General features: G+C 49.6%; 11 protein-coding genes across 11 annotated transcripts; 5 read left to right on the forward strand and 6 right to left on the reverse strand.

The window, feature by feature from the left end:
- Positions 1-1,676: 1,676 nt before the first annotated feature.
- On the reverse strand, positions 1,677-3,254 carry N7446_002911 (tellurite-resistance/dicarboxylate transporter family protein; the record flags this gene model as incomplete). The annotated part of the gene is made up of 3 exons (XM_058511660.1): positions 1,677-2,040; positions 2,093-2,819; positions 2,879-3,254. The coding sequence occupies 3 exons, from the start codon at positions 3,252-3,254 to the stop codon at positions 1,677-1,679; spliced, it is 1,467 nt and encodes a 488-aa protein (XP_058377196.1).
- A 1,142-nt stretch (positions 3,255-4,396) lies between these two features.
- N7446_002912 (SDR family oxidoreductase) lies at positions 4,397-5,532 on the forward strand (the record flags this gene model as incomplete). Its single annotated transcript, XM_058511661.1, has 6 exons — positions 4,397-4,440; positions 4,491-4,715; positions 4,764-4,771; positions 4,819-4,970; positions 5,016-5,110; positions 5,163-5,532. 6 exons carry the CDS (start codon positions 4,397-4,399, stop codon positions 5,530-5,532), a joined length of 894 nt encoding a protein of 297 aa, XP_058377197.1.
- A 306-nt stretch (positions 5,533-5,838) lies between these two features.
- N7446_002913 (succinate--CoA ligase (GDP-forming) subunit beta) lies at positions 5,839-7,468 on the forward strand (the record flags this gene model as incomplete). The annotated part of the gene is made up of 6 exons (XM_058511662.1): positions 5,839-5,892; positions 5,963-6,046; positions 6,113-6,185; positions 6,242-6,341; positions 6,397-6,989; positions 7,041-7,468. The coding sequence occupies 6 exons, from the start codon at positions 5,839-5,841 to the stop codon at positions 7,466-7,468; spliced, it is 1,332 nt and encodes a 443-aa protein (XP_058377198.1).
- Positions 7,469-8,341: 873 nt separating this feature from the next.
- N7446_002914 (F-box domain protein) lies at positions 8,342-9,999 on the forward strand (the record flags this gene model as incomplete). The annotated part of the gene is made up of 4 exons (XM_058511663.1): positions 8,342-8,421; positions 8,493-8,658; positions 8,729-9,117; positions 9,174-9,999. 4 exons carry the CDS (start codon positions 8,342-8,344, stop codon positions 9,997-9,999), a joined length of 1,461 nt encoding a protein of 486 aa, XP_058377199.1.
- Positions 10,000-10,909: 910 nt separating this feature from the next.
- On the forward strand, positions 10,910-12,782 carry N7446_002915 (heat shock factor family protein; the record flags this gene model as incomplete). The annotated part of the gene is made up of 5 exons (XM_058511664.1): positions 10,910-11,187; positions 11,241-11,339; positions 11,386-11,453; positions 11,514-11,857; positions 11,910-12,782. The coding sequence occupies 5 exons, from the start codon at positions 10,910-10,912 to the stop codon at positions 12,780-12,782; spliced, it is 1,662 nt and encodes a 553-aa protein (XP_058377200.1).
- Positions 12,783-13,641: 859 nt separating this feature from the next.
- N7446_002916 (DUF3245 domain-containing protein) lies at positions 13,642-14,448 on the reverse strand (the record flags this gene model as incomplete). Its single annotated transcript, XM_058511665.1, has 2 exons — positions 13,642-14,202; positions 14,278-14,448. 2 exons carry the CDS (start codon positions 14,446-14,448, stop codon positions 13,642-13,644), a joined length of 732 nt encoding a protein of 243 aa, XP_058377201.1.
- A 330-nt stretch (positions 14,449-14,778) lies between these two features.
- On the reverse strand, positions 14,779-16,240 carry N7446_002917 (cytochrome P450; the record flags this gene model as incomplete). Its single annotated transcript, XM_058511666.1, has 3 exons — positions 14,779-14,932; positions 15,022-15,188; positions 15,245-16,240. The coding sequence occupies 3 exons, from the start codon at positions 16,238-16,240 to the stop codon at positions 14,779-14,781; spliced, it is 1,317 nt and encodes a 438-aa protein (XP_058377202.1).
- Positions 16,241-17,299: 1,059 nt separating this feature from the next.
- On the reverse strand, positions 17,300-20,335 carry N7446_002918 (uncharacterized protein; the record flags this gene model as incomplete). The annotated part of the gene is made up of 3 exons (XM_058511667.1): positions 17,300-17,554; positions 17,607-19,898; positions 19,952-20,335. 3 exons carry the CDS (start codon positions 20,333-20,335, stop codon positions 17,300-17,302), a joined length of 2,931 nt encoding a protein of 976 aa, XP_058377203.1.
- Positions 20,336-21,538: 1,203 nt separating this feature from the next.
- Positions 21,539-22,351, reverse strand: N7446_002919 (oxidoreductase-like domain-containing protein; the record flags this gene model as incomplete). Its single annotated transcript, XM_058511668.1, has 1 exon — positions 21,539-22,351. One exon carries the CDS (start codon positions 22,349-22,351, stop codon positions 21,539-21,541), a length of 813 nt encoding a protein of 270 aa, XP_058377204.1.
- Positions 22,352-22,480: 129 nt separating this feature from the next.
- Positions 22,481-24,364, forward strand: N7446_002920 (uncharacterized protein; the record flags this gene model as incomplete). The annotated part of the gene is made up of 2 exons (XM_058511669.1): positions 22,481-23,385; positions 23,434-24,364. The coding sequence occupies 2 exons, from the start codon at positions 22,481-22,483 to the stop codon at positions 24,362-24,364; spliced, it is 1,836 nt and encodes a 611-aa protein (XP_058377205.1).
- Positions 24,365-24,899: 535 nt separating this feature from the next.
- On the reverse strand, positions 24,900-26,014 carry N7446_002921 (60S ribosomal protein eL13; the record flags this gene model as incomplete). Its single annotated transcript, XM_058511670.1, has 5 exons — positions 24,900-25,334; positions 25,422-25,580; positions 25,702-25,748; positions 25,846-25,879; positions 26,012-26,014. The coding sequence occupies 5 exons, from the start codon at positions 26,012-26,014 to the stop codon at positions 24,900-24,902; spliced, it is 678 nt and encodes a 225-aa protein (XP_058377206.1).
- Positions 26,015-26,076: the final 62 nt, after the last annotated feature.

Below are 26,076 nucleotides of genomic sequence, written 5' to 3' on the forward strand. Positions count from 1 at the left end.
GATCCTAGGTGTGTCTAGCATGACGGGTGGACTGCTTGGTCAATGGATTGGATGGTTTCGAGGCAAGCGAGCTTCCATCTAGGTAGCAACGGGCCCCTGCGAGACGATGGTGGGAGGGAAATGGGAGGCTAGAAAAGAGGACTGGGTATGGCAGGCAGAGGTGGGGGTGTCTATGGTATAATAGAGGGGCCGGGTATGACTATGAGGACGCTCGATATAATTATAGATGACTTAGACTTGATAAATAATGAATAGCAAGGCTACTGAAGGAGTGAACTGAAAGAGTGACATATAAATCCTTTTTACGTCTGTAGGGTTGTAGGATCTCTTGCTACTATATATATCGAGGGAAACACCATGCTCATAACATTTGTCCTTCATGTCTTTTTTTCTGTCGATCACCAACTACCTAACCAAAAGAGGTACATATCTGAATCATGCCTGTCTCTCAGGTCTACAATCGAACATTTAACTCCAGTTAGGGCTAAACTACATAGTTCGGTCTATCAATATTCCGCTCATTCTCATACACTGGTATGGACACAGAAATAGCTAGAGCATAATTATTTCTCTGGTCTTGCTTCTCGATCAAGAATTACCATTGATTTCTTGAGGGGTATTATATGATTGATCATGAACAGTTCTTGCCTTGCGTCAGTATAAGGAAATTAAGTCGCTTCGAATTCTGTTTATATTTCTTATTTTCATGAATCAATTGAGTGCCCAACATTCCAATAACACGGGCTTGTGGTCTAGGGGTATGATGCTCGCTTCGCATGTTCAATTCTGTTGACCTGTAGAGTGCGAGAGGTCCCGGGTTCAATTCCCGGCGAGTCCATGAATTTTTGCGTCCAATAATCCCATCTATCCTTATCTATCTATATGGGAATATCTTTTTGCTGTTTTTTAGTCTATTGTTGTGTAGGTTTTATTGATTTATTATTCGATAGCATAGAGAAAGCGACATCGGTTTCTTTCTTATGCTATTTGCTCGAAAAAAGATGTCGGTTGCTGTATGAACGAACCTTTCGTGTAGAAGAAACACAGATCGACCACACTGACACGGTCGCATACCACCATTTGATCCGTATATTCTACAACAAAAAGCGATCTGATACATCAATAGGCAGTCCACTGGTTCATCACAACGGTGGCCACTCAACCTTGGATGAATATACGAAGCAAAAAGAAGTATAATGTTATATATACTTCAAGGATACAAAAAAGATGCACTGGGAGGGAATCGAACCCCCGCCACTACTTTGGAAGAGTAGTATTCTACCACTGAACTACCAGAGCTGTTTTGATTTATAATCAAAATTATCGATAGACTACTTAGGTATGCAGAGTATAAAATGGGTATGAAACGAGGACTGCCATCCGCTGTGCCAATGTATGGATATAACGCTCAGTCGAACGCTTCATGTAACCATCAAGCATAGAATTCAAAGTAAGAAGGGTTCCCATTCTCACGCAATATACCAGATTTATCTAGAAGGCTAGCAGACAACTGGATTGGCAATTGGTAAGATATGCACATCCTTCATTCATAGATGCAAAAATGTATATCACGCTATGTAAATCAAGTACCATAGAGGGTATATGCCTCGCAAAAGAATACAGCCAGCACAAAGTCCACAAATTTTATGCAAACAGAAAAGAAAAAAACACCCCATTCATGCAGGACTACTCTCGCTGCTATCTCCATCCGCATCTGCAACAGGCTTGATCGCAAGAATCTCGAAACCACCTTCATCCCTATCTTCACCCCTTTGGGGCCACATGATTTGTTTCATCACAATGGCCCGAATCATCATATAGCACACGAAAAAGTACATCAAAAGAAGGGGTAATATGGCCACACATCCAACGATATTAATAGGTTTGCAGGAAAATGCATCACCAATGGCAAATGTGGCGGTAATCAACGCAGTGTTAGGAAAAATGAATGAGAACCAAGTCATGGAAAAGTCCAATCGCTTGGGTCCGATGGCGGACCAGTGGGCAGCACTGGCGATGATGAAGAAGAATATTGCCAATCTAGATAGAACCAGTAAGCATAGTGAAAGAAAGACCAACGAATAGTACATACCCCCACAGCCATAAAGACGAAAAGTTAACCACGACTTTCATCACATCAGCAGCGAGCGCACCATTCCCCATAAAATCAGAAGGGAACGCCCTCTTCGCCGCGGATGCCATATTGACAATACCCGCGACCGTAAAACCACTAGGCCCAACAGAAACAAACATACCAGGACGAAGATTCTCCTTGGGAAGCTTCTGCGTCATCAACCGATAAATAAAAGCTGAGTACACCATCAACGAGACCAAAAACCCAACACCCTGAATAGTCGTACCACCGACAATAACACGAAGCGCGGCGGACGGATCCAGCTTGGAACTCAACACACCAGCATGCGGACCAATAATGAGCATGGGGTAAGCAGGAAAGATCCAAATAGGCGTCATCTGGGCGATGGTGAAAGTCTGCGTCGACCACAGTAGCAGGTAGACACCAGCTGAGAACATGACGGCGAGGAAAGCGTCGATCCAGAATAATACGCAGACTGCGCGCATCAGCCAGGGGCCGGCGTGTTCGGGCCCGTATTGGGATACGTTGATCAGGATTGTGCCGAAGGATACTATCGCTGCTGGAACGAAGAGTGATTCTGTTGGGTGCATCAGGGATGCCCTGAATGTATAGGGGAAACAGTAGAAGCGGAGAAGTAGCAGACCCCAGATTAGGAGGTATAGAGCGATATTAATTAGAAAGACGACGACTCCGATCGCGTACAGGCCTTTGAATTGAAAGGGCACTGCTGTTTGTTAGCGAATGCTGGACATACAGCATCAGTCTTATGGATGTCTTGCATACCTTGATAGAAGACATTAGCCAAGCCACCCGTGGCCATAGTCAATGTAAAGTATGCCCATGTAACATGGCGAATTCGTTTCTTCCATCCAAGTCGACTTGGTGGCTTGCGCCTGACAGCGATTCCCAGGCCATTATGGTCGAAACAGGCAGTGGCCTCTTTGTTACCCTCTTTTTTTGATTTCTCGGCAACCCGCGACGTCGCTCTCTGCAAGACTTCCTGCAGAGCTGTAGAATGAACTTCGAGCACTTGGCTACCTGGACTATCTTCAACGCCAATGTCCGAGAGGGTCCGCTCGGCATCTTCTATGGTGGGGGTTCGATAGCCGTCATCCCCAGGACTTCTCATATGTCTGGGGACATTCAGGGAGTCGTCCATGACTTGGTATGGTTGTAACCTGGCAACCAGAGGCAAATTGAAGGGAAGCGTGGCGGGTCTCGCCACCTTCTTGTCTGGGGTAGTAGCGTGCCTGAACTAGATCCGGGAGATCATGAATGATAATGGAACCTGGGCACCCTGGACACCGTACTATGAGGCGAAAAATTCAAGATGCCAGCAGGAAAAGCATGCGCAGTCAAGGGCCGGTTCACTTATTAAATAGCGGCCGATCAAAGTACCTCGATACGTGAACAGACTGATCGACACGCATTAATGTGGGACCCGATGCAAGAATCCTAAGGTCTCGGCCAGGACCGTGATGGCGGATATAGGGCCATCCAATGGCTATTGCTGATCAGATATGTCGGCGGGACTGAGCAAGGATGTCAAGGAAATAATATCGACTGAGCGTCATGAGGGGGATCTGGCGAGTTACAGGTTATCCGGCTCTGGAGCCAACGTCATTCGCCCAGTCCACTGGGGCCCGGGATTCGGCACGTCCCTGATTACTGAGAGTAAATGTTTCCGATTACTTCCAATTTGCCTTTATATGGAGGAACTCGAATGTTATTGTTCAATTCTATTCAGGTCCACATTGGTAAAGAATGGAGCTATTCCTGGCTTGGGGCGCCTTGCAGCGACCCGGACAAAGGGCTACATACATCTACATCATCGTCCTGCATACTGCATGTTCGATATGCATAGAACTGATATCAGAAGAAGATCTACATTACAGAGGAAAGACTATGAAGTGCCAATCTTTGATGATCTAACATAACGGTGTTGTGATTGGTATGCCCTGAAGGGAGATCGTTCGTATAACTACTGTGTAGAGTAATATAATGACCAAGCCCTGCATACTGGGCAGATCTACGGGAATATAACCCTTTAAAAATTAGCGTTCTGACTTTATTATACCAAGCTACAGTCTTCCATCGTTCTTCAAGCCACATTATAGTATAAATCCGAGATAGGAAATGAGGGTTTAGGGCTTGCCTGTGATAACAGGAGAGCCGAGGCAAGTCTGGTTCAGTCTCCACCTCGTATGGAGCAAGTTGTCTACTTAGATAGCTTCAATTACAACAGACTCTTTCGTTATAATCAATTCAATTACTATTGAACTACTCTGTCTCATTGCAGACATGCCGGGAGTGACAGATAAGCGCAGATCGGTGCTGATCACTGGGTAAGTGACTCGCGCCAGATACCAACCACTGCCTCTGATATCTGCTTCAGGTGTTCCCCTGGCGGCATTGGGAACTCCCTCGTGCGTGAATTCCATCGCAATGGACTGCGCGTGCTAGCCACAGCTCGTGATGCTAGCTCCCTATCAGATCTAGCCGAGCTTGGTATCGAAACCTTGAGCTTGGTGGTTGATGACCCGGAGAATGTCAAGGCATGTTTTGCAGATGTCGAGAAGAGACTCGGCGACAAGGGTCTCGACTATCTTGTTAACAACGCGTGAGTTGATTCCTGTATATGGCGGTGCTTGTGGCTAATATCAACTAGTGGTCGGAGTATGTAAACTAAAGCTATGGCGTCGAAGATATACTCATTGCCGCAGATTACACCGTCCCTGCTATGGAAGTAGAGCTTCCTGAGGTTCGCTCGGTGTTCGAGACCAACCTCTTCGCCGTTATCACCATGTGCCAGACATTCTTGCCGTTGCTCATCAAGGCAAAGGGCACTATTGTCCAGGTTGGCTCTATCGCCGGAGTAAGTATTGAATTGCATTGTCAGATATCTCGTTGACACTCCTAGATCATGCCATACGTATTTGGGTCCGTCTACAATGCATCCAAAGCAGCACTGCATTCATTCAGTGACACGCTTCGCGTGGAGCTGGCTCCATTCGGGTTCGTTATATGTATTCCGAAACCCAAGGTTGCTTTCTAACCAAGCCAACAGTGTTCATGTCACAACCGTGGTGACCGGCGGTGTCCAGTCGCGAATCGCGCGCATTGACCGCACCTTGAAACCGAACTCTCTATATACCCCGATTGAGGCTGAATATGCGCAACGTGTGAAGCATAGCCAGAAAGACGCTATGCCGCATGCTGCCTATGCACGCAGCGTGGTTACTCAAGTGCTGTATGGATCTGCACCCTGGCGGTGGTTGTGGCCCTGGGCTCAAGGCCGGAAGGCCTGGATCTGGGAAGGACATCGTAGCTGGGTGATCTGGTTCCTTTCGGGAGGCTGGGCATGGTCGGGACTGTTTGGTCGGCTCATGACTAACATGTTCAAACTGTGGAAGATCAAAAATGGCGCACGCAAGTAGGGGGATGTCAGAGTTGCTGTGGTTATCTTTAACCCAATGTATAATAGCAGAATTCAAGCTCCAAACCCCATACATAAAAGAAGCCGAGACGAAGAGCAGACAAGTACCGACTGTACAAGCCAGGGTTCCGTGATATTCGCGTTGGCCCGATGACTCAGCAAGGGACGGCCTGTGGTTGGCTGCGACACCCGGTTTACCGCGACGCAATGTCATCCCGAGAAAAAGAAAGCTGTTCTCCCCTACTCATTCACAGGGCTATCTTGATTCCCCTACCCACCTCTCCTCTCCTCTCTTTCCATTCTCATCATGTTCAACTTCGCCCGCGGTAGACCCATTGCGGCCGCTTACAGAGCTGCGACGGTGAGTTCTTACCGAGTCAATCGGGCCGCGCCCGGCTTCCTTGATGTTGATATATACTGACTTTGCATAGGCGCCCTCCGTCTCAAGCAGACTCGCTGTTCAGAAGCGTAACCTTTCCATTCACGAATACCTTTCCGCCCGTCTTCTCAAGTCGGTAGGTGGACCGCGTTCCCCCTTCGGTCGCTCCAAAAAAATCAAAGTCGGCTGATAAAAGATCTAGTACGGTGTCGGTGTCCCCAAGGGTGAGGTCGCCAACACTGCTGAAGAGGCCGAGGCTATCGCCAAGTCGATCGGTAAATTTCACCTGAGTTCCTCCCTGCGAACGCGCCTGCTGAACATTACATCCCAGGTAACGATGACCTCGTCATCAAGGCCCAGGTTCTCGCCGGTGGCCGTGGTAAGGGTTCCTTCGACAACGGTCTCAAGGGTGGTGTCCGTGTGATCTACTCGTGAGTTTCACCAATCGAAGAAACCGACGCAGTGAAACTGATAGATACTTCTCAGCCCTACCGAGGCCAAGATGTTCGCCGGCCAGATGATCGGCCACAAGCTCGTCACCAAGCAGACCGGCGCCGCCGGCCGTATCTGTAACTCGGTCTACATTTGCGAGCGCAAGTTCGCCCGCCGCGAATTCTACCTCGCTGTTCTCCTGGACCGTACTACTCGTGGCCCCGTCATCGTTTCCTCCTCCCAGGGTGGTATGGATATCGAGGCTGTCGCCAAGGAGAGCCCCGATGCCATCATGACCACCCCCATCGACATCCACGTTGGTGTCACCGACGAGATCGCCCGCACCATCGCTACCGACCTCGGCTTCTCTGAGCAGTGCATCGAGGAGGCCAAGTCCACCATCCAAAACCTCTACAAGTGCTTCATGGAGCGCGATGCTACCCAGCTTGAGATCAACCCCCTGTCCGAGACCTCCGACCACCAGGTCCTCGCTATGGACGCGAAGCTTGGATTCGATGACAACGCCGAGTTCCGTCAGAAGGAGGCCTTCTCGTGGCGCGACGTTTCCCAGGAGGATCCTGATGAGGTCAAGGCCGCTGAGCACGGTCTTAACTTCATCAAGCTCGATGGTGACATCGGCTGCCTCGGTAAGTCTCCCTTGGTTGGATAGAGATCTCGCGATTCTAACATGTATTTAGTCAACGGTGCCGGTCTCGCCATGGCCACCATGGATATCATCAAGCTCAACGGCGGTTCCCCCGCTAACTTCCTCGATGTCGGCGGTGGTGCTACCCCCCAGGCTATCAAGAGCGCCTTCGAGCTGATCACTAGCGACCCCAAGGTCTCTGCCGTCTTCGTCAACATCTTCGGTGGTATCGTCCGCTGTGACGCCATCGCCCAGGGTCTCATCAACGTCGTCCAAGAGATGGGTCTCCGCACCCCCATCATTGCCCGTCTGCAGGGTACCAACATGGAGCAGGCTCACAAGCTGATCAACGAGTCCGGCCTCAAGATCTTCTCCATCGAGGACCTCCAGAACGCCGCCGAGAAGTCCGTCCAGTTCTCGAAGGTCGTCAAGATGGCCCGTGATATCGACGTCGGTGTCGAGTTCACCCTTGGAATCTAAGGGGATTCCTTTTGCATTTTAGAGTAGAGGGGTGGCATTTAATGCGAGGCTCGCGAAACCAAATCGAACTGCCGCAGTGACATCTTAGAGAGATCTTGATGCGTTGCCGCCTGTTCCTGTGTCATTTATTTTCTTTTGTCACTGTATTCTTGAGTGTTTCTATGACCTGTATCAGTTCCTAATCGGATGGGTTATGTGAGTTTTAGTTTTGGTTCTTTTTACTGTAGTATTAAGTAGTATTGGAGGGAAAATCGCTGTTTGATGATCTTCTGTACGAAGGAGCCTCCAGGCCTTCCACCTTCGAAAAAATGTTCGAACATGGTTCAAAGACATCAGATTTAAGGTCGAGGTAGGGTGCCCAATATGGCCTGCCAAAATAAGCCCCTGCTCGTGCTTTGTTTGCGGTATATTTGTGCCTAGATCCTCTTTGGGCAAAGCATTTGATACTTTGACAGCGCTTTATAATATAGCATATATAAAACGCCAATTTTCTACTCCCCTTCTGCCTTTATGCCAAAAACAGTACATATAGAGATCATAGAATATATGAGGGTATTGATGCCCCAATCACCTTCTGCAGAAGATAATGAAGACCAAAATTCCACTCCCTAGACCTTGGTGTTCTTTGGCCGTTTTTTCGAGGCTCCGATATATCCCAAGTCATCAACCTTGCACCTCCCGCCATCCACAACGCGACTTCGTCAACTCCTTGAAATCCACCCGACAATAACAACTGATCTATCCACCGCGACAAGAAATCTATCAACTGTGACTAGATTTCATCTTGCGACCGCTTGTTCTGTTGAAGTGTTTCCCCATCTGCCTTAGCCTTCTGTTTTCTATGGCCATCCACATCACCACCCCACGCCCGCTATGCCCACGCAGTCACCTCCGGATATGCAGGCTATGTTGGATAACTTTCTAGCTCTGAAAACATCGGATCGTCGCAAAACGTATGTCTACTTGCCATCGCACCACACCACCACAGCACCATAACCAGTATCCAGACACTGACTCAAAGTAGGGTTAACGCCATCCTCAACGCGCTGACTGTTGACGAAAAGCGCGACCTCAAGCGCAAAATGGATAATGTTACCTTCCAGGTTGATATTTGGGGTTCGTTGCCACCTGAACTTCGGGACCTTGTTGTGAAGGACCTGAATCTACATGACCTTTTTGTACTTCGACGTGTATGTTTGTTGATATCTGGTCTTTGGGCATTTAACTGCAATATCCTCGTTCCTGGCTAACACCATGGAGGTATCCAAACTGTGGAATAAAACGCTCTCTTCCCCGAGCGTACTCCGTTCAGCGTACATGTACGCAACAATCACCGGAAAGCACGTTTTAGATACCCTACCCGCCGAACATGTTGAAAGATGGATCAAAAGAAGAACAAAAGCAGAACAAGGGCGACCATTTGCTGTGGGCAAATTATTGGTTTCTCCAGACCACCTGGATACGGAGGACGAGCAAATGTCCTATGCAAATGGAATGTTTGCCTGGGTTGACACGGGGACAGACAAAAGCTCCATTTGTCTCGTGCATTTAACCACTGGTGAAAAAAGGCACTTTACCACCGATAATCGGGAAACGCTGGGTAATATCCACGTATCTGATACATTGGTCGCGGCGATATCCATGCGAGGGTACGTGTCTAACTCAAACGTACACTGAATGGGGCTCTAATATTCCGACAAAATAGGTATTGCCATGTCTGGGAGATCATGACCGGAACCCACCAGTCCTTCCGCCTCACGTCCTTGAGCTTCCATCACTTCTTGACGCACGGAGTCAAGGTGATGATAAGTTATGAGGACAACATTATTCATTTCTGCTTCGCCACCGGAATTGCTCGCACGTTCGCAATCGAGGGCCTGATCTGTTCGGCCTCTCTCCACAAAAGTGACGACGAGGTGTCTCTTATCTGTATCCGCGACAAGACCGGCCATGGCCCCGAATTAAGCAAAGCCGATTATCACCTGCAGGTCGAGAAGTACACCGTCGATACCAATGTGTTTATCCGAACATGGTCCCGCTACGAAGAGCTTCCCTTTCAAGATGGCGTTTACCGACGATTAGGGCCCGACGAGACTTTGAGAGCATACCAAGGCCAGGTTTCCTCAATGCTGTACCCCTATGAAAGGACCAACCCAAGGCTCTATCTTTCACTCACGGACAGCGACCAGATAGCTGTACATCGCATGCCAGTCCTGCCAGGTCATATTGAAGATATGGATGTGGCCTGGTTCGATCAGGGAATGGCATTTTTTACACAGCTACAATTCGGCGGAACCCGCCATGTGAACATTGGCGTTGGTCGTGAAAGCTTGAGCAGTCCCAGCTCTTCAGGAACATTGTCCTACGAACTTACCCTCGCACGCCTGTTGCCTCACCCGCCCCAGCTAGATTCCGTTCACCGCATATGGGCAGGCGATGGATTTTTCCTATACCTTGGGCATTCCGAAGTCTGGGTTTGGTGCTTCGATGAGGATTGGAACCCTTCCGGCGCGCTTTCACTGGCATCGTAGGGTTTAATCGACTATGAGGATGCTAGGCACTACCGAAGCTTTGAGTAGTTTCAGCATACGACACATATCCAGCGACTTTTGATATCCACCCTAGGAATACATAGCGGTGTAGTAATAGATACAATCACCAACACATCCGGAACCTGGTGAAGCACGATTCTTAAACCTCGGCCTTTAGAAACAACCATAGCTATCTAGTTGACCAAGTATCTTTACGTCGCTATATTGTCATTGTCATGTTTAATGATATAGATGGCCCTAGCTAGCTATAGCTAGCTAGAAGTCTGTAGTCATTATACACCGCACTCGAAGTAAGCCCAGAACTATAAAAACCCGGCTCGAAAACGGTAAAAAAAGACAAAAAAGATTGGAAGTCGGCCGTTTTGACAGGGTAAGACTCTTTTAAATGCACATATGCGATGCTAGTGTAGATACATTTGAGATGAGATCGGGAGTTCTAGCTGATTCATGAAGGTAGGATATCAGAATTTGTACAGGCATATGTAATCTCAAGAGACGACAAAGCTAGTGACTGTATATAAGTTATGAGTTCAGTTCTGGGATTAGTTAAAGTCGATTAATAGTAGGGTAAAGCTTTCAGCCTACTAGTCTGTCTCTCCTGAATATCAAAGAAATATATAGTCACCCCTTTTCTCCACCTTCCGTGGCGTCTTCCGTTCTTCTCTGCAGATCCGATTGTCACGCATTTTCAGTTGTTCCCCGCAGCCTCATCTTCTCTTGACACTTCGAGGCTTGAACCTCGAACTTGAACTCTCTGGAATTCCACGCGCAGTTGGGCGCGATGACAGAAGAGACTATTGGACGTTGATCTCGGGATAATCCACCTTTCCCACGTTCCTACGGCACGAGCGTCCATCGCGTCCCCGGTGCATCCGTTCATCCCTTCGATATGAGTCGCCTCGCCGATCCCTCCTCCCGAATTACTTTTGCCGGGGTCCCGGACGGCAGGACACGAAACATCCCCGTGCTATCGTCGTCCGGTCATTCAGGCGCGATGGATATCACCCCTCCTTCGCCAGCGGGCGCGCATGGCAGTCCTGACGACCGCGCTATGAACAATGGCTCCGATGGCAATTCCCTAAATCCCCCAAACCCGGCCGTCGGCGCTGCAGCTGCAGCTCAGCAGCCGAAAGTCGTCCAGACTGCTTTCATCCACAAGCTGTACAAGTAGGTTGTTGGCCTTGCGCTTGCTCTGGCGATGTCGCTAACCCTCCGAACAGCATGTTAGAGGACCCCAGCATCCAGCATCTCATCTCTTGGTCGAACACAAACGACAGCTTCGTCATGTCGCCCACATCGGAATTCTCCAAAGTCCTCGCGTGAGTGCTGTCCTCTCCGTCAGTGGCTTTTCGCTGACCGTCGCAGATCCTACTTCAAACATACCAATATCTCCTCATTCGTCCGGCAGCTGAATATGTACGGGTTTCACAAGGGTAGGTCTTCTGGATGCGAGCTTTGGTTGCGCGGTTACTGATTGTGCTTGTCTCTGATAGTGAGCGATGTATTCCACACCGGATCTCCTGACTCTGCGCTGTGGGAGTTCAAGCACGGCAATGGAAATTTCAAGAGAGGCGACCTAGCTGGCCTGCGGGAGATCAAGCGCCGAGCATCGAGACACGCCCTGATTCATCGCGACTCATTCCCCGGACACAAGGCTGCTGCTTCGCAACCTGGCACACCTGCCGAACCCGTTCCAGATGCTACGGAAGCTAGATTCATGAACCTCGAGCACACCTTATTCGATATGCATGCTCGTCTGTCCCGGGCGGAGGAGGGCAATATCGCACTGAATTCGAGATGCCAGGCTCTGACCGAAAGTCTGACAAAGTGCTATCATGTATGTTTGCCAGCACTTGCCCAGGTGGTATTTTTTGCTAATCTGATTATAGTGGACGCATTCTATCTCACGATTCCTCCAAGCTGTTGTGCCCGACAGGGAAAGTCCCCTGCATCGGGATGTCTCGAGCATGCAAAGAGAAGTCGAGAAGCATCTCGAAACCGTTCGCGCCCTCGATACTCCCCACGAGGGCCTCATGCCCCCTCGACAACCATACTTTGCCAACATGGCGGAAACCGGTCCACCATTGTCTCCGCGCCAAATGCCTCAGGACGACTCCCGTCGCCAGTCCATGATGGACCACAACCCTAGACCCAACAGCATGATCCGTCCACCTGTTCCTCCGCATCTCTCAGTATCTCCTCGCCGCTATGGCTCAATTGGTGGACCCTCCTCCGCATCAACATACGCTCGGCCGCAACCTCCAATCGCACCGCCGCAACAACCTCAACCCCACCCTCTCTCAGTCTCAACGTCCCCAGGGCCTAGCTTAGCTCGCCGCCATACCTCTGCGGATATCCGACAACACGGCTGGCCACCCTCAGCAGGTGCCTCTCCCTACCCTCCTGGCAATCCCCCCAGTGGACCTTGGCCCCCATCGCCACATGGAACCCAGGTTTCCAGTGACCAGCAGGTCCGTGATGTCCTCGCCCAATACGAAATGGGTGCTCCGCGCCGCCTTCAAGAACAATCTCGCCATGCCACTCCACCGACTGCCGAACCATCCCCATCCATGCTTGGTGTTGACAACGGCTGGACGCTCGGAAACTCAAGATTCCCTCACGGATCTTCCTTGCCTGCAACACGCCGCTCCAGCATGGCAAGCAACGTCCACTCACTGCTCAACCCTGCCGACACTGCTGAAAGACCTGATGAGGACCAGCAGGCAATGGCCGACGACCGCAAGCGGAAACGATTGGAATAAACTCTACACTACATTAAGGAAAATACCCGCATCAAGCTTCTATATCCAAGATATCATTATTAAACTAGGTCTGGATCCCCGGAGTGGATCTAGCTCTTTTCATTTCTCTTTCACTTTTGTTTCCGCCTCTCTCCCTCACTTCTCCACTTTGAACTGCATATGTATCATTGACTAGAGTGAGGGTCCCTCCGTATCTTCAGACTCATCTGGATATCTAGAAAGCCCCCAAAGCTCTGGCCATTGTTTTTAATCGCACCTGTAGATGCCCCTTTTCCTTTCCTGTTTTCTTTACTCATCCTGGATGTTTAATTACCGGGATCACGCCAATCCCGGCGCCTGGTCCTCTAGGACGACGGATTCGCCTCTTCGCTCATACAATATATTATATATACCCTTGGGTTGGGCGGAGCGAAAAAAATAATCTGAATTTCTTGAGGTGTCTAGAGCAAAAGATTGGATTTATATTGTATTCAATATATGCAGATAGGTTATACCGATTGGATGGTCTTGGATTTGCTGCTTTGTTCTAGTTTGGGTATCTTGGATATGTATCTGTAGTGGCAGATGAGCTGCCGTGAGAGAAGTCTCTTTTCGTCCTCTGGGAGAAGATGGACTGCAAGAGCAGAGCCCTGAGAGCTGGTGGATGCCCTGCCGGGCGGTCTTGCTTATAGCTGCGGAAACAATGGTTTGATATCAATGCCATTGCCCGGTTTTGCGGCTCTGTTCACCATGTCCGGCGCATTCAGAGCATCTGCCATCCAATCCAGTCCCCCAAGAATATAATCCCAATGCTTCTCAGCGCCAAGCGAAGCGCGCGCGCAATTGTGCTCACATTGAATCAATCCAATGCCGAGGCCTTTCACCTCTTCTTTCTCTTCTTCGCGCGCTCAGCTAGAAGTTCATCCAGATAACTCGTCGCCTTCTTCCTCCCCTTCGAGCGCGCAGGCGCAGGCGCAGGCTCTGACGGTGCACTCTCTTCCTCAGCTTTCTGTTCTGTATTCTCAGTACCGGAACCAGCACCAGCACCAGTATCATCAACAGGACTAGCAAAAACATCCTCCACAGCACTCGCACCAGCCTTCTTCTTCTTCTGCCCACGACCCACCCCAGCACCAGCCCCAATCCCCCTCATATTCTTCTTCTTCCCAATCATAGCGGACCGCCCATCCTCGTCATCATCCTCGTCATCCTCATCCCCAGCACCAGTACCAGACGCGGAAGCATTATTCCCAGAAGCAGACGCAGACGCAGACGTAGTCGTCGAACCAGCAACAGCAGCCTTCTGAGCCGCAGCAGCCTTCATAACACGATCATAGTTCTTGCCGAGGAGTTGTTTGCGCAGTTTATCATTCGAGCCCAGCTCGGTCCGGTTCCAGCTTCCGTCGGCTGCTTTTTGGGGGAGGGGGCTCCGACGCCGAGTCTGCATTTGTTTTGTTAGTTCCTTGTACACAGAATGGTAGTGGATATTGCCAATGGATACTCACGTCTCTGGTACAGCGGTGAAAATCTCATCTTCTTCTCGTTGTAGTTCCTCGTCCGTTTTGGAGTTTGCTAGTTCATCGTTGGTTTGTTGCGGGAGCCAGGAGGCTACGAGTCGTTGACTGCGGGATAGGGCGACGTTTGCCCGGTTGAGGATTACGTCGGACTCGCTTTTGGAGAGCGACATTGTTTTTGGGGGTTCGTTCAGGGCGAACTTTTGAGGGTTCGATATTGTTTAAGGTGATCTGCGGTGAATCTTTTTTTGCCGGGGTTGTTGGGGCGGTGAGGGTTATCTCTGATCTATGGACTTATGGAGTATATACATGACCTTTATGCACTTGCTATCGAGTACTTTGGCTGTTAATTTAATGTTGGGGTTTTGCTCAAATATGCAATTTTATATTTATTACAAATTTGTAAATCTGTTCGCTGATTGCTTATGCCAATTTGAAATCAACGTCTCCTTTCTCCGTGTCATTAACCACCATCAATATATAAGTATCTCGCTGTATTCATGTTAGGCTCTGGGGCTCAACTTTACCATGAGCGGATGTTTATCCCAAAGAAGGAAACAATCTTGTTCAAGCCAGTTATGTCCTGGTTGCTCCAACTCCATGTCAAAGTTGAAGATCATACGAGCGAGAATGATGCGCATTTCAACATATGCAAGGCTAGAAATAATGTCAGAGTTAGCCAAAGGCACAAAAAATAGTGAAGGAGAAGTGGAAAGAGGACTGAATGTATAGAAGGAGCTACGTACTTTCGTCCAATACAGTTTCTGGGACCGTAGCTGAACGGCTGCATTGCGATTTTGCTGTCATTTGCATAGCGGGTATCACCTAGATGACGCTCTGGGACGAATTGCTCTGGGTCGGTGTAATTGGTAGGCGAATGACTAGCGGCTAGATGAGAAACGGAGACGATGGTCTATCGCGAATGTTAGTGGCTTTGCGTGTTTCATTCGGAAGATATCTTGTACTTACACCTCCGGGGACCCAGTCCCCGGCAATCATGTCGCCCTGAGCATCGACAATGCGTGGAAGCCCAGCTGCAACGGGAGGATATAATCTCAAAGCTTCAGTGAGCGTGGCAAGGCAATACTCCAGCTTGTTGCAGTTCTCAAGCGTGATCTCTTCCTCCTTTGTAAACGCCGATCTGATTTCATCCTGAAGTTTCGCAAGCACGCGGGGGTTCTTCAACAATAGAAATGTCACCCCGGAAAGTAAAGTCGCAGTAGTCTCAGAACCGGCAATGATCAGAGTACTAGCATTGGTGATCATCTCCGGAATGCTGAACCCCTTTTCAGTGTTGTTGTGCTTCAAGATATTAGCGAAGAAATCAGGTCTCTCGTTTGACTTCCTCAGTCGACTGTTGACCTTTGCCGTGGTCAATGCCATGTGGGCCTCTTTCTGAGACAAGATGTGCTTTGGGGCAATCAATGGGAGGATATAGTTCCATCCAGGAAAACGCCGAGCGACATTTGAATAAGAGCTCATTTTGATATTGCCGAAAAGGATGGAAATCCATTGATGATAATTCGAATTCTTCAAACAGTCAAATGGCTCACCAAAAGCCAAATCCCCAATGATATCAAACGTCGTGAAGTTATACCAGGCAACCATATCAACGGCGCTTTTCCCACAAGCGATGTTCTCACGCAGGCGCTGCATCAGAAGGTCAACATAGCCCTTGATGATAGGCTCTTGCTCACGCAACGAGCTGTCAGAAAATGCGTGTGACAACAAACGCCGAAAGCGAGAGTGATCTGCATCGCTGGAGAGAATGATACTCGGAGCTCCGTTGCCGGTTGTTGCATAGAACCGGTGATCTTTCATTTTCTGGCTGTGGCCAACACGAGTACCATAGATGGGCTTCCAGGCATCGCCATGGATGAAGGAAAGCTCATCGGGGGCAATACGAACTACCTCGCCGTACTGCTGATGCAATGTCTTTATTTCTTGTGGGGAACGACCATACATGATCATTCGCATATAGGGTAGACGCGTGGCAGCCATTAACTTTGGGCCTGGGTATTTGGAAAGAGGGTGGAAGTAGACATTGTATATGATGAGGCCGATGGAGTAAAGGGCGATCTAATACATGTGTCTTCGGTCAGTTGAAGTCCTGTCATGATGGCTGAAGAGTAGACTGCACTTGCCAGTGGCAAACTCAACCCGATCAAAGACAGAGTCATATAGGAGAAGTCTTTTGGACTTGCAAGTCCTTCAAGGCCAGGAAGAGCCATAGTTAAAGTTGAACTTTGGAGTCTTGATAGATCCAATTCCCACTTCTTCAGTCTGGACTATTTATACCTCGCCCCCATTCATTCTACTCGTGTGACCAGCTGCAAGACATTAAGAATTATGCTACAAAGACCGTGCACTATGAAGATCCGTGAAGAACCCCGCACACTGCAAGTTTGACCCCTGTCACGACGGGGCTTGAGTGACCTGAAGACTAGTCTGGGTGTCAAGCAGCCTAGCCCTAATTGGCCATCTAGAGAAACCTCAAAGTCCCCCAGAGGCTTCGTTGAAGTATTTCCAGGCTGACAATAGACTTTCTTCATTTAACCTTAAATGAACCGAATGCTTATAGCTTGTCATCTCTTAGTAAGCTTCCTTCAAACAACAATCGTGTGATTTCCAAATGCAGATCGGCGCGTAGCGTCATATAGGCACTATTTCTCATTGGACACACTAGTGTTCTAAGCTAATATATGCGGTGCCACCGGACCCATATACAACGTCTGATTATGCAGAGAATATAGGTGTTATGACAGGCTGGTGGGTTCTTCAATAAAATTCCGGCATCTCCTTTATGAATTTGCATAATTTTGTGTTTGAATCCAAGAGCAAAGTACATTTATCCCATGCTGGAGGAGCTGTCTTGCCGTATGCTCTCAGACGATCTGCAAAGATACCATGTGTGTTTTGCATGTGATGCCATTGTGCTATGACAGTTGAACAGCCAAGAAAATGACAGGCAATTATTAGAATATAATACAAAATGGTGTATATGTGCTATTGTACATGTCCTCTCTATCTGTCTTCCCCGTCCATATCGGAATGTATGCTGGGACCCACACTAGAATCCTCCCAGTCCATGTCTTCTAGGTTGTCAACAAAAACACCCTCATCATCCCATTTGGCGGGAGCTTGGTGACGTGGCCGTGGGGCATCTGTCTCAATGACCGCCGTCATTGCTTGCACAAGCTGATTGCATAACTTGGACAGAGCTCCTTGAGATTTATCGGACAGCGGTCTTTTCATGGTCGTATAGACAGTCTCAAGAGCCTATAGCGAAAGTCAGCTTGCGAATTGATAAAAGACAGGGGGTGATGCTAACCTCATTGAAGATTTTGTGTAGCTGGACCACGTCCTCAAGAGTTTTGTCATTATTCATTTCAGTTTCTGGGTTCAAGGTCGCCCAGTCGTTCAAAATGAGCTCGCCTTCGGCTGTTCGTTCTAACCCGTTGCCAAAGAGGGCCGCCGTTAACGGGCGGACGTTGACTGCTTCTTTCATGACTGTAGGTTGGTTTGGCACTGACCATAAGTAGTTGAAAATACATAAGATTTGCCGCGAACTGAAAGTTTTTCTTGCTTCCTTGGTCAATTTGACGGGAATCAATTTATGTTTGGACTTGAAGGATGCTCGGCCAGGGAATTTCACGGCCAAATGATGGGAGAGGCAATGCGTTACCAGTGCTTTTATGAGAGGGAGGTGATCTGAATTCGTGTTCATCGAGGCGTTGCCGAGTCTCCCACTAGCAGTCTGGACGTTCAGCTCCGTTCCTAGGTCCATTCCGGCGGGTATTCGAATGCGAGACAACCTCTCCATGATTCGCTCAGTCTCTCGCAAGACATTTTTGAACTGCCCATAGTTGATCCATCGGTTATGAGCAAACTGAGCAGCTTGCCAAGAACCTTGTTTATGCTCCACCTCTCGAACGGCTCGGAAGGCTTGGATGTATTCGTAGTGAATGTTCGCTGCTTCCGGGGCAAAAGCCATGCGCGACTTCTTTATCTTCGCCGCCATATCAGAGTTGAGAGGCCGCACGAAGAAATTCATATGACCCCCGAGCGCTGCAAAGATCACCATAGGGTCCAAACACTGAAAAATAATGCCCAAAACAGCCAATTTGGCATAGGTTGGATGTACATTTAGGTCATCTAAAATGTGACCCAGATCGGTAACTTCTTCGTTTTCCTCCAGCGCTTTTAAGTCCTTCAAAGCAGCCACTGCAACATCAACCTCTGATCTCTCCGGTGGCTCAACCAATCGCCCAAGTAGCTCTGAGATGGTCCCTGGAATTCCAGGAGTTGATCGTTTGACTTGCAAGCAGAATGGTTGGAGATCCTTCCGTCTGATCTGTGTGGCTCTGGACGTTGGAAGGGAATCAAAACGCTTCTGAAGCCCAAGAAAATAGTACTCTCCAGCCTGAACTCTTCCCGCACGCCCTGCCCGTTGGAACGCAGCGTTTTGACTGATCCAGCAAGGCGCTATTGATTCAGTTGCCGTGAGAGCCTCGAAACCAGCTTGATTTACCTTGCCAGAATCGATTACATATCGCACATCTTGTATGGTGAGGGATGTCTCGGCTATGTCAGTTGCAATGATGACTCTTCGACAACCGTGAGGCATTTTGCGATCCAACTCGAGCTGCTCCTTTGGCAATTGTGCATGAAGCTTGACTAATCTGAACCGACTGTCGTCATCGAAGTTCAATCCCAGCTCAGGGCTGAAATTTGTGATGTGCTTCTCCACGGTTAAGATGTCATGCAAACCGGGAACAAAGACAAGAACAGAGCCTGTCTGAGTCGATGATAGTACCGAGAGGACAGCCGCAGAAATTAACCCCCAAGGTACTGTTTGCCCGTCAAGGGACGATACAGGCGGTAAAATTTGTTCCCTCGTTGCGTTTTCTTCCTCGGGCTCCCCAAAGGCTTTAAAATGGACATCCAGAAATCTCTTTGTAGAAGGTTCCTGAATGAGGCCAGATAGAGCCCCCGGCGTCAGATTATAAGTGATTTCTTCAAGGACTTCTTCAAGATAGTGCCTCTTCACATGGAAAGTGCGTCCAGGAACGGTGATATGAGGAGCAGGCGCAAGTGTCCCATCTGGTGCCTTGTTGGAGAAGTAGGAGGAGAAGAGATTGACGTCGACCGTTGCGCTCATGATAGTGATCTTCGGCACTCGAAGCCCAATACTTTGAAGCTGTTCAATGCGGATTTTTATGAGCATCATTAGCAGATCGAGTGGCGCGTCACGGACGTGGACTTCATCAAGGATGATATGACTGTACTTTCCTAGGACAGAAAGTCCATGTCTCAACATCATTAGCAGAATTCCCGAGGTGCAGAAGGTAATATTTCCTCCCGGAGTTGGTCGGACGGAGTCGTCTCGCAAAATGTAACCAACACTTTCACCAACTTCCTCGAGTCTTTCTGCGGCAACTCGATGTGCCAAGCTCTTTGCCGCGATGCGCCGTGGCTGAACACACAATACTTGACAATCAGCACCAACAGAGTTGTCTATCGCCGCATCAAGAAGGAGCTGAGGAACCTGGGTGGACTTTCCAGATCCAGTTTCTGCAACGACAATGCTATAGGTGTTGTTTTCAATGAGGTCAACAACGGGCTGCGCGAAGGACTTCGATCTCACAGGTAACATCTCCCTAGCCTCTGTGATACCCTTAAACTGTGGATCTTCGCAGGCTCGCGCCTTTCGCCTGGAACGACGCAGTCGCTCCTCAAATCCTCTTCGCAATGTGTAGCTGAGGGGGCGAAGTGACGATCATCTTTGCTTGGCAGGTGAAACTTGCTCCCAAGGGTTCGCCTGTGCTTAACGGGTGCGCCCTCAGTCATCTCGAGATGGGCTGACTCTAACGCTTCCTTTGCATCGCTGATTACAAAGGACAGTTCATCGTTGATGTGAAGCCTGGCTTTACAATTTTTCTCACCGGATTCCTGCTCCGCTTTGAGCTTTTCCTCGCCGGATCCCTGCTCTGCTCTGGGTACTAGCTTTTGCCAAACACCTGCTTTTTTCAAAGATGCCACCATGGACAGTTGTGCCATTTTCTTTGCTGTAGTCTGTTTTCAAAGTTAGACACAAATATTTGAGATCAGTGGAGCAAGGTTTAGCAAGTTACATACTTTGTGTTTGGCATGTCCACCACCCTGAATTTTTTTAATGTGCTTAGGTATAAAACATTGAGAAGTACAGATGAATCCTCCTTTATCGTCGCGTGTATAGATAAAACTGTCACAATGCAGCCTGTGGCTTGTCACAAGGCGGTTGAAAATTTGAAGGTCAGACACGCCCTCGATGGCTTGATTCCGTGCCGGAGAATTGCCCTCTCCATTTGACTTGTTCTCTCCATTTGCGGGTAAACTTCTCGATTCTCCATGGTCTGAAGGTGCTTCGACCACAACGCCAGCGGCTTGGGATCTCGATCGACTTGTCCCTGAAAGGGTGCGTGTGATGAGAGGACTTGTGAACGGGCGAGTATCAATTGTTTGCCGGTGCTGTTCGAGCGCAGACTGATTGCCAGTGACTAGTGATGACAGCACTTTCGGATTGAGCGAGGCCCGAGATAAAGTAGTAGTTTGGGAGACCGTGTGTATTTGCCGTGTCGAGAATCGTCCAAGTCTCAACTGGCTTGATCCCAGACAGGTAGTACTGAAGCATCCCCCATTTGGAGCCGAGCGATGTGCTTGATTGCAGTTGCGGAGATAAAGACTGGCACTTGTTGCGATTCCCATGGTGTATGATCGAAATTACACGGCCGGGTACGGAGGTAGACAAGCATTGCGCGGAGCGATGGGGTGGCTTCAGGCCATCGAAAGAACGTGACCGAAATTGGAAAAGACCGGATGGAATAGAGTGATGCCACAGACATACAATGATGCCTTTGCGTGGGTGAAAAAGGGGGATGGCAAGAGTGACAGATTAAATAAAAAAAGAAGACAATTCCGCGCCGCCGCATATTTCGGTCTTGGCACTCCGAATCCTTTAACATCAACATGTAAAAAGCGCCCAACATCTATGATTATAGCAGTATTTAGGATTTAACTCGGGGATTTTTGGAAATTAGAGCTTATTTATTGGAACGGCTGAATATTCGTAGCATCATGTGTAGGTCTTATGTACAAGTCTATCTATATACCATCTATGGCTCTTCCGCCCCAGACATACTTCCCCAATCTGTTCTAATGTAGTATAGCACAGTATACCGCAGGGTATAAATCTCAACAAGGAAAAGAAGGAGTACAAGCAGTTCATGCTGTGGCCTCCTTCTGATGCTTCAACCGCAACTTTTTCTCCGTCTTCATGAATTCGCGGATGCCAATCGGGATGTTGGAAAACAGATCATCATCTTGTTTCGGCATAGACCAATTCGTTTCACTGCCACCTCCATCATCGTCCATACTTCCACTGGCTGAACGGACTTCAGCTCTGGGCGCTGCGCGCATGTCTTCTGTCCCCTTCTCAGGACCGCCTTTGGCCTTGGCCGTTGCGACCCTAAATGCCCAATCCTCCATCTCATCTCGGAAATCATCCCAGACGCAGTGTACACAGCCGCTCATGCAGCAGTTGTCTGGTTCTTCGGGCTGAGGGGGGATGGGAACCCCATTGACTGTTCTCCACGTCGACTCCGGAGGCGCTTCACCGGGGTTGTAGCGCGAGGACCGGCCTGGACCTGCAAGACGAGTACCGAAAACAATCGCCATTTTTTCTTGGGGGCTCTGCGGTTCATCAGTGGTTGCGGGCGTCGGTTTGTGTTCGGGCCGAACCGGGGTCGGTCGCGATGTCGACGCAGGACCACCGTATGGGGAAGGCGATTTCAGGATCAATGAGTAATATCCTGCCAGCGGGTGGGCCTGAGGAGAATCGGCAGTTTCCTCCACAGAGACTGGAGCATTATGTGCATCGGACTGGTCATTGGAGTGGGCTTTCATGCGCCGGAGTGTCGGAGCCAAAACAAACTGTCTGTGTGAGGCAAAGGAAGGACGCGATACAAGAGATAAAAGGGAAGAGTGAAGACGGGTCCTCCTGGGTGAATGTCGAATGCCAGTCGAGAGACACTCCATGGTGAGTTGGAGAAGGTCAAGACCTCCGAGATGCAGATGTAGGGAGATTAAGTCATAGTGTTTGCACCCAATGCAAACATCGTTGTTTATCTTCATCTGCGCGCTGCAGATGAGACCGAACACGCCACAATGGATTCCCCCGCCAAACGACGAAAAACTAGCGAATCTACAGGTATCGCTGTGCCTCCAGAGCTCGCCCAAAATGCGTCACGACCACCACGACCTTCCTTTCAATCCCCTACAAGGGCCAGTCTTGCGCGATCGCATCCAGATGTGTTAGAGCGCGCGCTTAGCAGATCTCCCACCCGACGAGCGTCAAGCAAAGGGGCCGAACAGACCGACGCTCGAACCTTTGGACTCCGGGATCGCAAAGCCCTCCGACCCTCGTTGAACGCTTCTGCAAGCCCTCTCACTCGGCCCCGAGTGCCCGATGTGCCAGGAGGATCCCCCAACAGGCGCCCAAGTGGCATCCAGGCGTTCTCAAAGCCGCCTCGCAGAAGCTTGAAGAAGATTCTTCCCGGAGATTTTATGTTCGAGTCTCCAATTCCACGGTCAAATGCTCCCGACTCGATCACACCCGAAGGCCAATTGGCATTGGAATTAGGCGACGCTACACAAGAAGCAGATACCGATATGGGCTCGGGCGGTGCAATGATGGCCGAGGATATTCTTGAACCAGACCTTCCCCCTACTCCAACTCAACTCGGACTGGAAAAGGCTCCAGATCGGCCCAGAGGGATGATGAGCAGCAGCCCCAGTTTACGACAAGAGAAGCGGATTAGACGACGAAACACCGAGCCATTGGGTGAAAGCCCTTTGAAAGCTGTGAAGTTTCGGTCCATTACTCCCACAGAGACGGAGACAAGTTTCAACCAGGAGCTGTCTGTGACTGCGCAAAAAAAATACAAGTCGCGCAAGAGAAGTGCTACGGAACTGCAGCGGCTTAGAGATGAGGTTGAAGAACTGGAAAGGTGGGCAAAAGAGATTGAGTTCAAGGATAACCTGAAAGGCGACAGAGGACTACATAGACTTCTGTGAGTTGACAAGATGATATTGACATGAAAACCACTAACCCTCTTCAGATCATTGCTTACAGCGGAAGAGGCAAATCTCGAGAGCCTACCGGTTCCTCGAATAGCCCCGAAGCCAATGTCTTCGATTCTCGCCACTCTACTCCCATTCTCCTCTAACATCCGTCAATCCAAACGACAGGCATCACCTCTGCCAACGAATCCGTTCGCTCTACAAGAATCCTCTAGAGAATTGCCATACTTAACAGTATTCGCACCACTGACTCTCAAATCCCGCACAACTCGATCATCACATAGAGAAGGGCCGTCAGAAACACACTCCCTGACCTTCTCCGCTCCGTCCCCATTCCCAGCAAATCTTTACAACACAACAGTAGTGTACGAGACGAATCCAGAAACCCAAACCGTGGTGTCCGTGTCTGTTTCAACTGGCAGTGACAGCAAGAAAAGAAAAACGCCGGAAGCTCTCCGCCAATGGATTGATACACGCCTAGAGAATCCCCTCTTAAAGCTGGATGTGTCAACCCTCTGCTGGGGCATCAACCGGTACTGGGAATGCTCAGTCACACGAGCTCGCCTGTGGGCACACATTGACCACAAATACGGCAACCAGGCCCTGCGTGGCAACAAAGACCCATTACCCGAAAATGAGAACGGGGCTATCACCATGTCAGAATTACGCCGACTACTTCCTCATCTTAATCGGAGTACGATGGCCATCAAGCCCAAATTGTCAGGCTCGGGTCCTCGTGTGCTGTTATCTATCACCTTGGTTTTGGATGATTGGACTGGAGAGCCTCAACTTCGACCTGAGATCAGTGTCTCTTTGACAGGCGCAGATCGGAAGATCGACCACGAGACTAAGAAGCTGTTCCATGCGTTGCTTCGTGAGGGTGAGGGCGATGATTTGGCTACGAGCGGTGTTGATCCTGTCTTGAGAGCTACCGAGGGTGCTCTCGGTGCATTGTTTGGTGGTCTTTGATATCCCGTTGATTGTTAGCGTTGGACTAGTTGGAGTGGTTATTTAGCGTAATTATTTGAAGATACCCTAGCATAGTTCAGATGTTTAATGTAATCCGCTTGTGGATGTCTGTCGATGACAACAACTTGTGTGCATTCATAGAAGTATGTACTTTTGGAGTGATGGCCTATGCGAAGACATCGTCAACCCACGCCTGACTAGACCCAACTCGCCCTCCACAGAGCTACGAAACTAAACCGATAGCACACGCTAGTTGCCGATGTCCGTAGAAGCCACACAACGTCACAACCGTGAGCTCAATCACCAGCCGAACTAGATGTACAAGGCATACAAGGCAAGAATGAAGAAAATTGGGACGGTTTTGAATTTCGAGAGATCTTCCGAGTTCTTTCTTTTAGAGACAAAAAGGAGTAAAAAGTGGGGGGGGGGAGAGGGAATCAAGGAAGAGGCGCCACGCCATGCCACAGGTACACTAATCCCCGATTCGAAAACCGACCCGATCATCATCATCAGCACGAGCAGGGAATTAACACATTTATTTCTTGGCGGCAGCCTCGTCATCAGCCTTGGCCTTAGCACGCTTCTCGCGCATGCCGCGGTAGCGGGCCTCAGCGCGGGCCTCACGGAGACGGCGGTAGGCAGCCTCCTCACCCTTGGGGAGGGAGTCACGCTTGACCTCGGTGACGGCCTCGGCGGCGGTGGGGTTGGTGATGGGGAAGGTGGCCTCGACGCGGGTGGCGATGCCCTCACGCTCGCCCTTGGCGACGGTCTCCTTGACGGCCTTGACGTCCTCGGCAGAGGAGTCGAGCTTCTTGAACTGACCGCTCTTGCGGGGGAAGAGGATCAGGCGGGCCTTGTAGTCAGCAAGGCGGGCGACATTGGCAGTCAGGGACTCCTTGGAGTAGTTGGTACGGCGGTGGTCGACGGAGATACCAACGGTGCGGGCAAGCTTCTTGGGAATGCCAGCCTCCTGTAAAGCGAAAAAAAGCACTAGTTAGCATGTCTGTTGCTTCGTCCAATTCGTGACCCTTTTTCGAAGTGGCGGATTCCAATTTACCTTGAGCTCAGCGAGGGTGAAACCACGACCGGCACGGACACGGCGGTTGTACTTGACGGTGGGGCACCGGACAACGGGACGCAGCTTGTCAACCGGACGGGGAGCAACGGCAGCCGCCTTAGCGATGCGGGCCTCACGACGACGGAGCTTCCGGCCGGGCTGTAATTCATGTTAGTCGACAAAGTTCATTCCTGCGTTGAAATTTTTTCCCTCGATGCGAGTCGGTTTGCGATATCGTTCGGGATAAAAATTTTCTTATCGGGAGTTTGGATAGTCGTACCTGGTCGAAGTGCACACGCACACGACGCTGCCAGTCCTTGCGGAAGTCTAATTAAATTGTTAACCACACCATTCCTTCAATTCTGAATCCACGTCGGTCCTTTCAAAGCGATCACACAGATAGACACAAGGCGGGATCACTCACGGTTCTTCTGGATTTGGTTGTTGTGCTTGATCGCCTATATATCCCACACACAATCGGTCAGTCATCATTCTTTGATATTCGAGCCCGTATTTCGATTCGCGGATTCCAATTAATCGCACAGGTCGATTCCTTCATTGTATCTTCCAAGTAGATGAGGGTAACGCACCATGTTGACGGATGGGGATCGAGCCGGGTGGTGGTCGTCGAGGGTTGCTGGTCAAATCTCCCTTC

Source organism: Penicillium canescens (genome assembly GCF_028828765.1).
Source record: "Penicillium canescens strain IBT 15451 chromosome Unknown utg000002l_segment0_segment0, whole genome shotgun sequence".
Taxonomy (NCBI): Eukaryota; Fungi; Ascomycota; class Eurotiomycetes; order Eurotiales; family Aspergillaceae; genus Penicillium; species Penicillium canescens.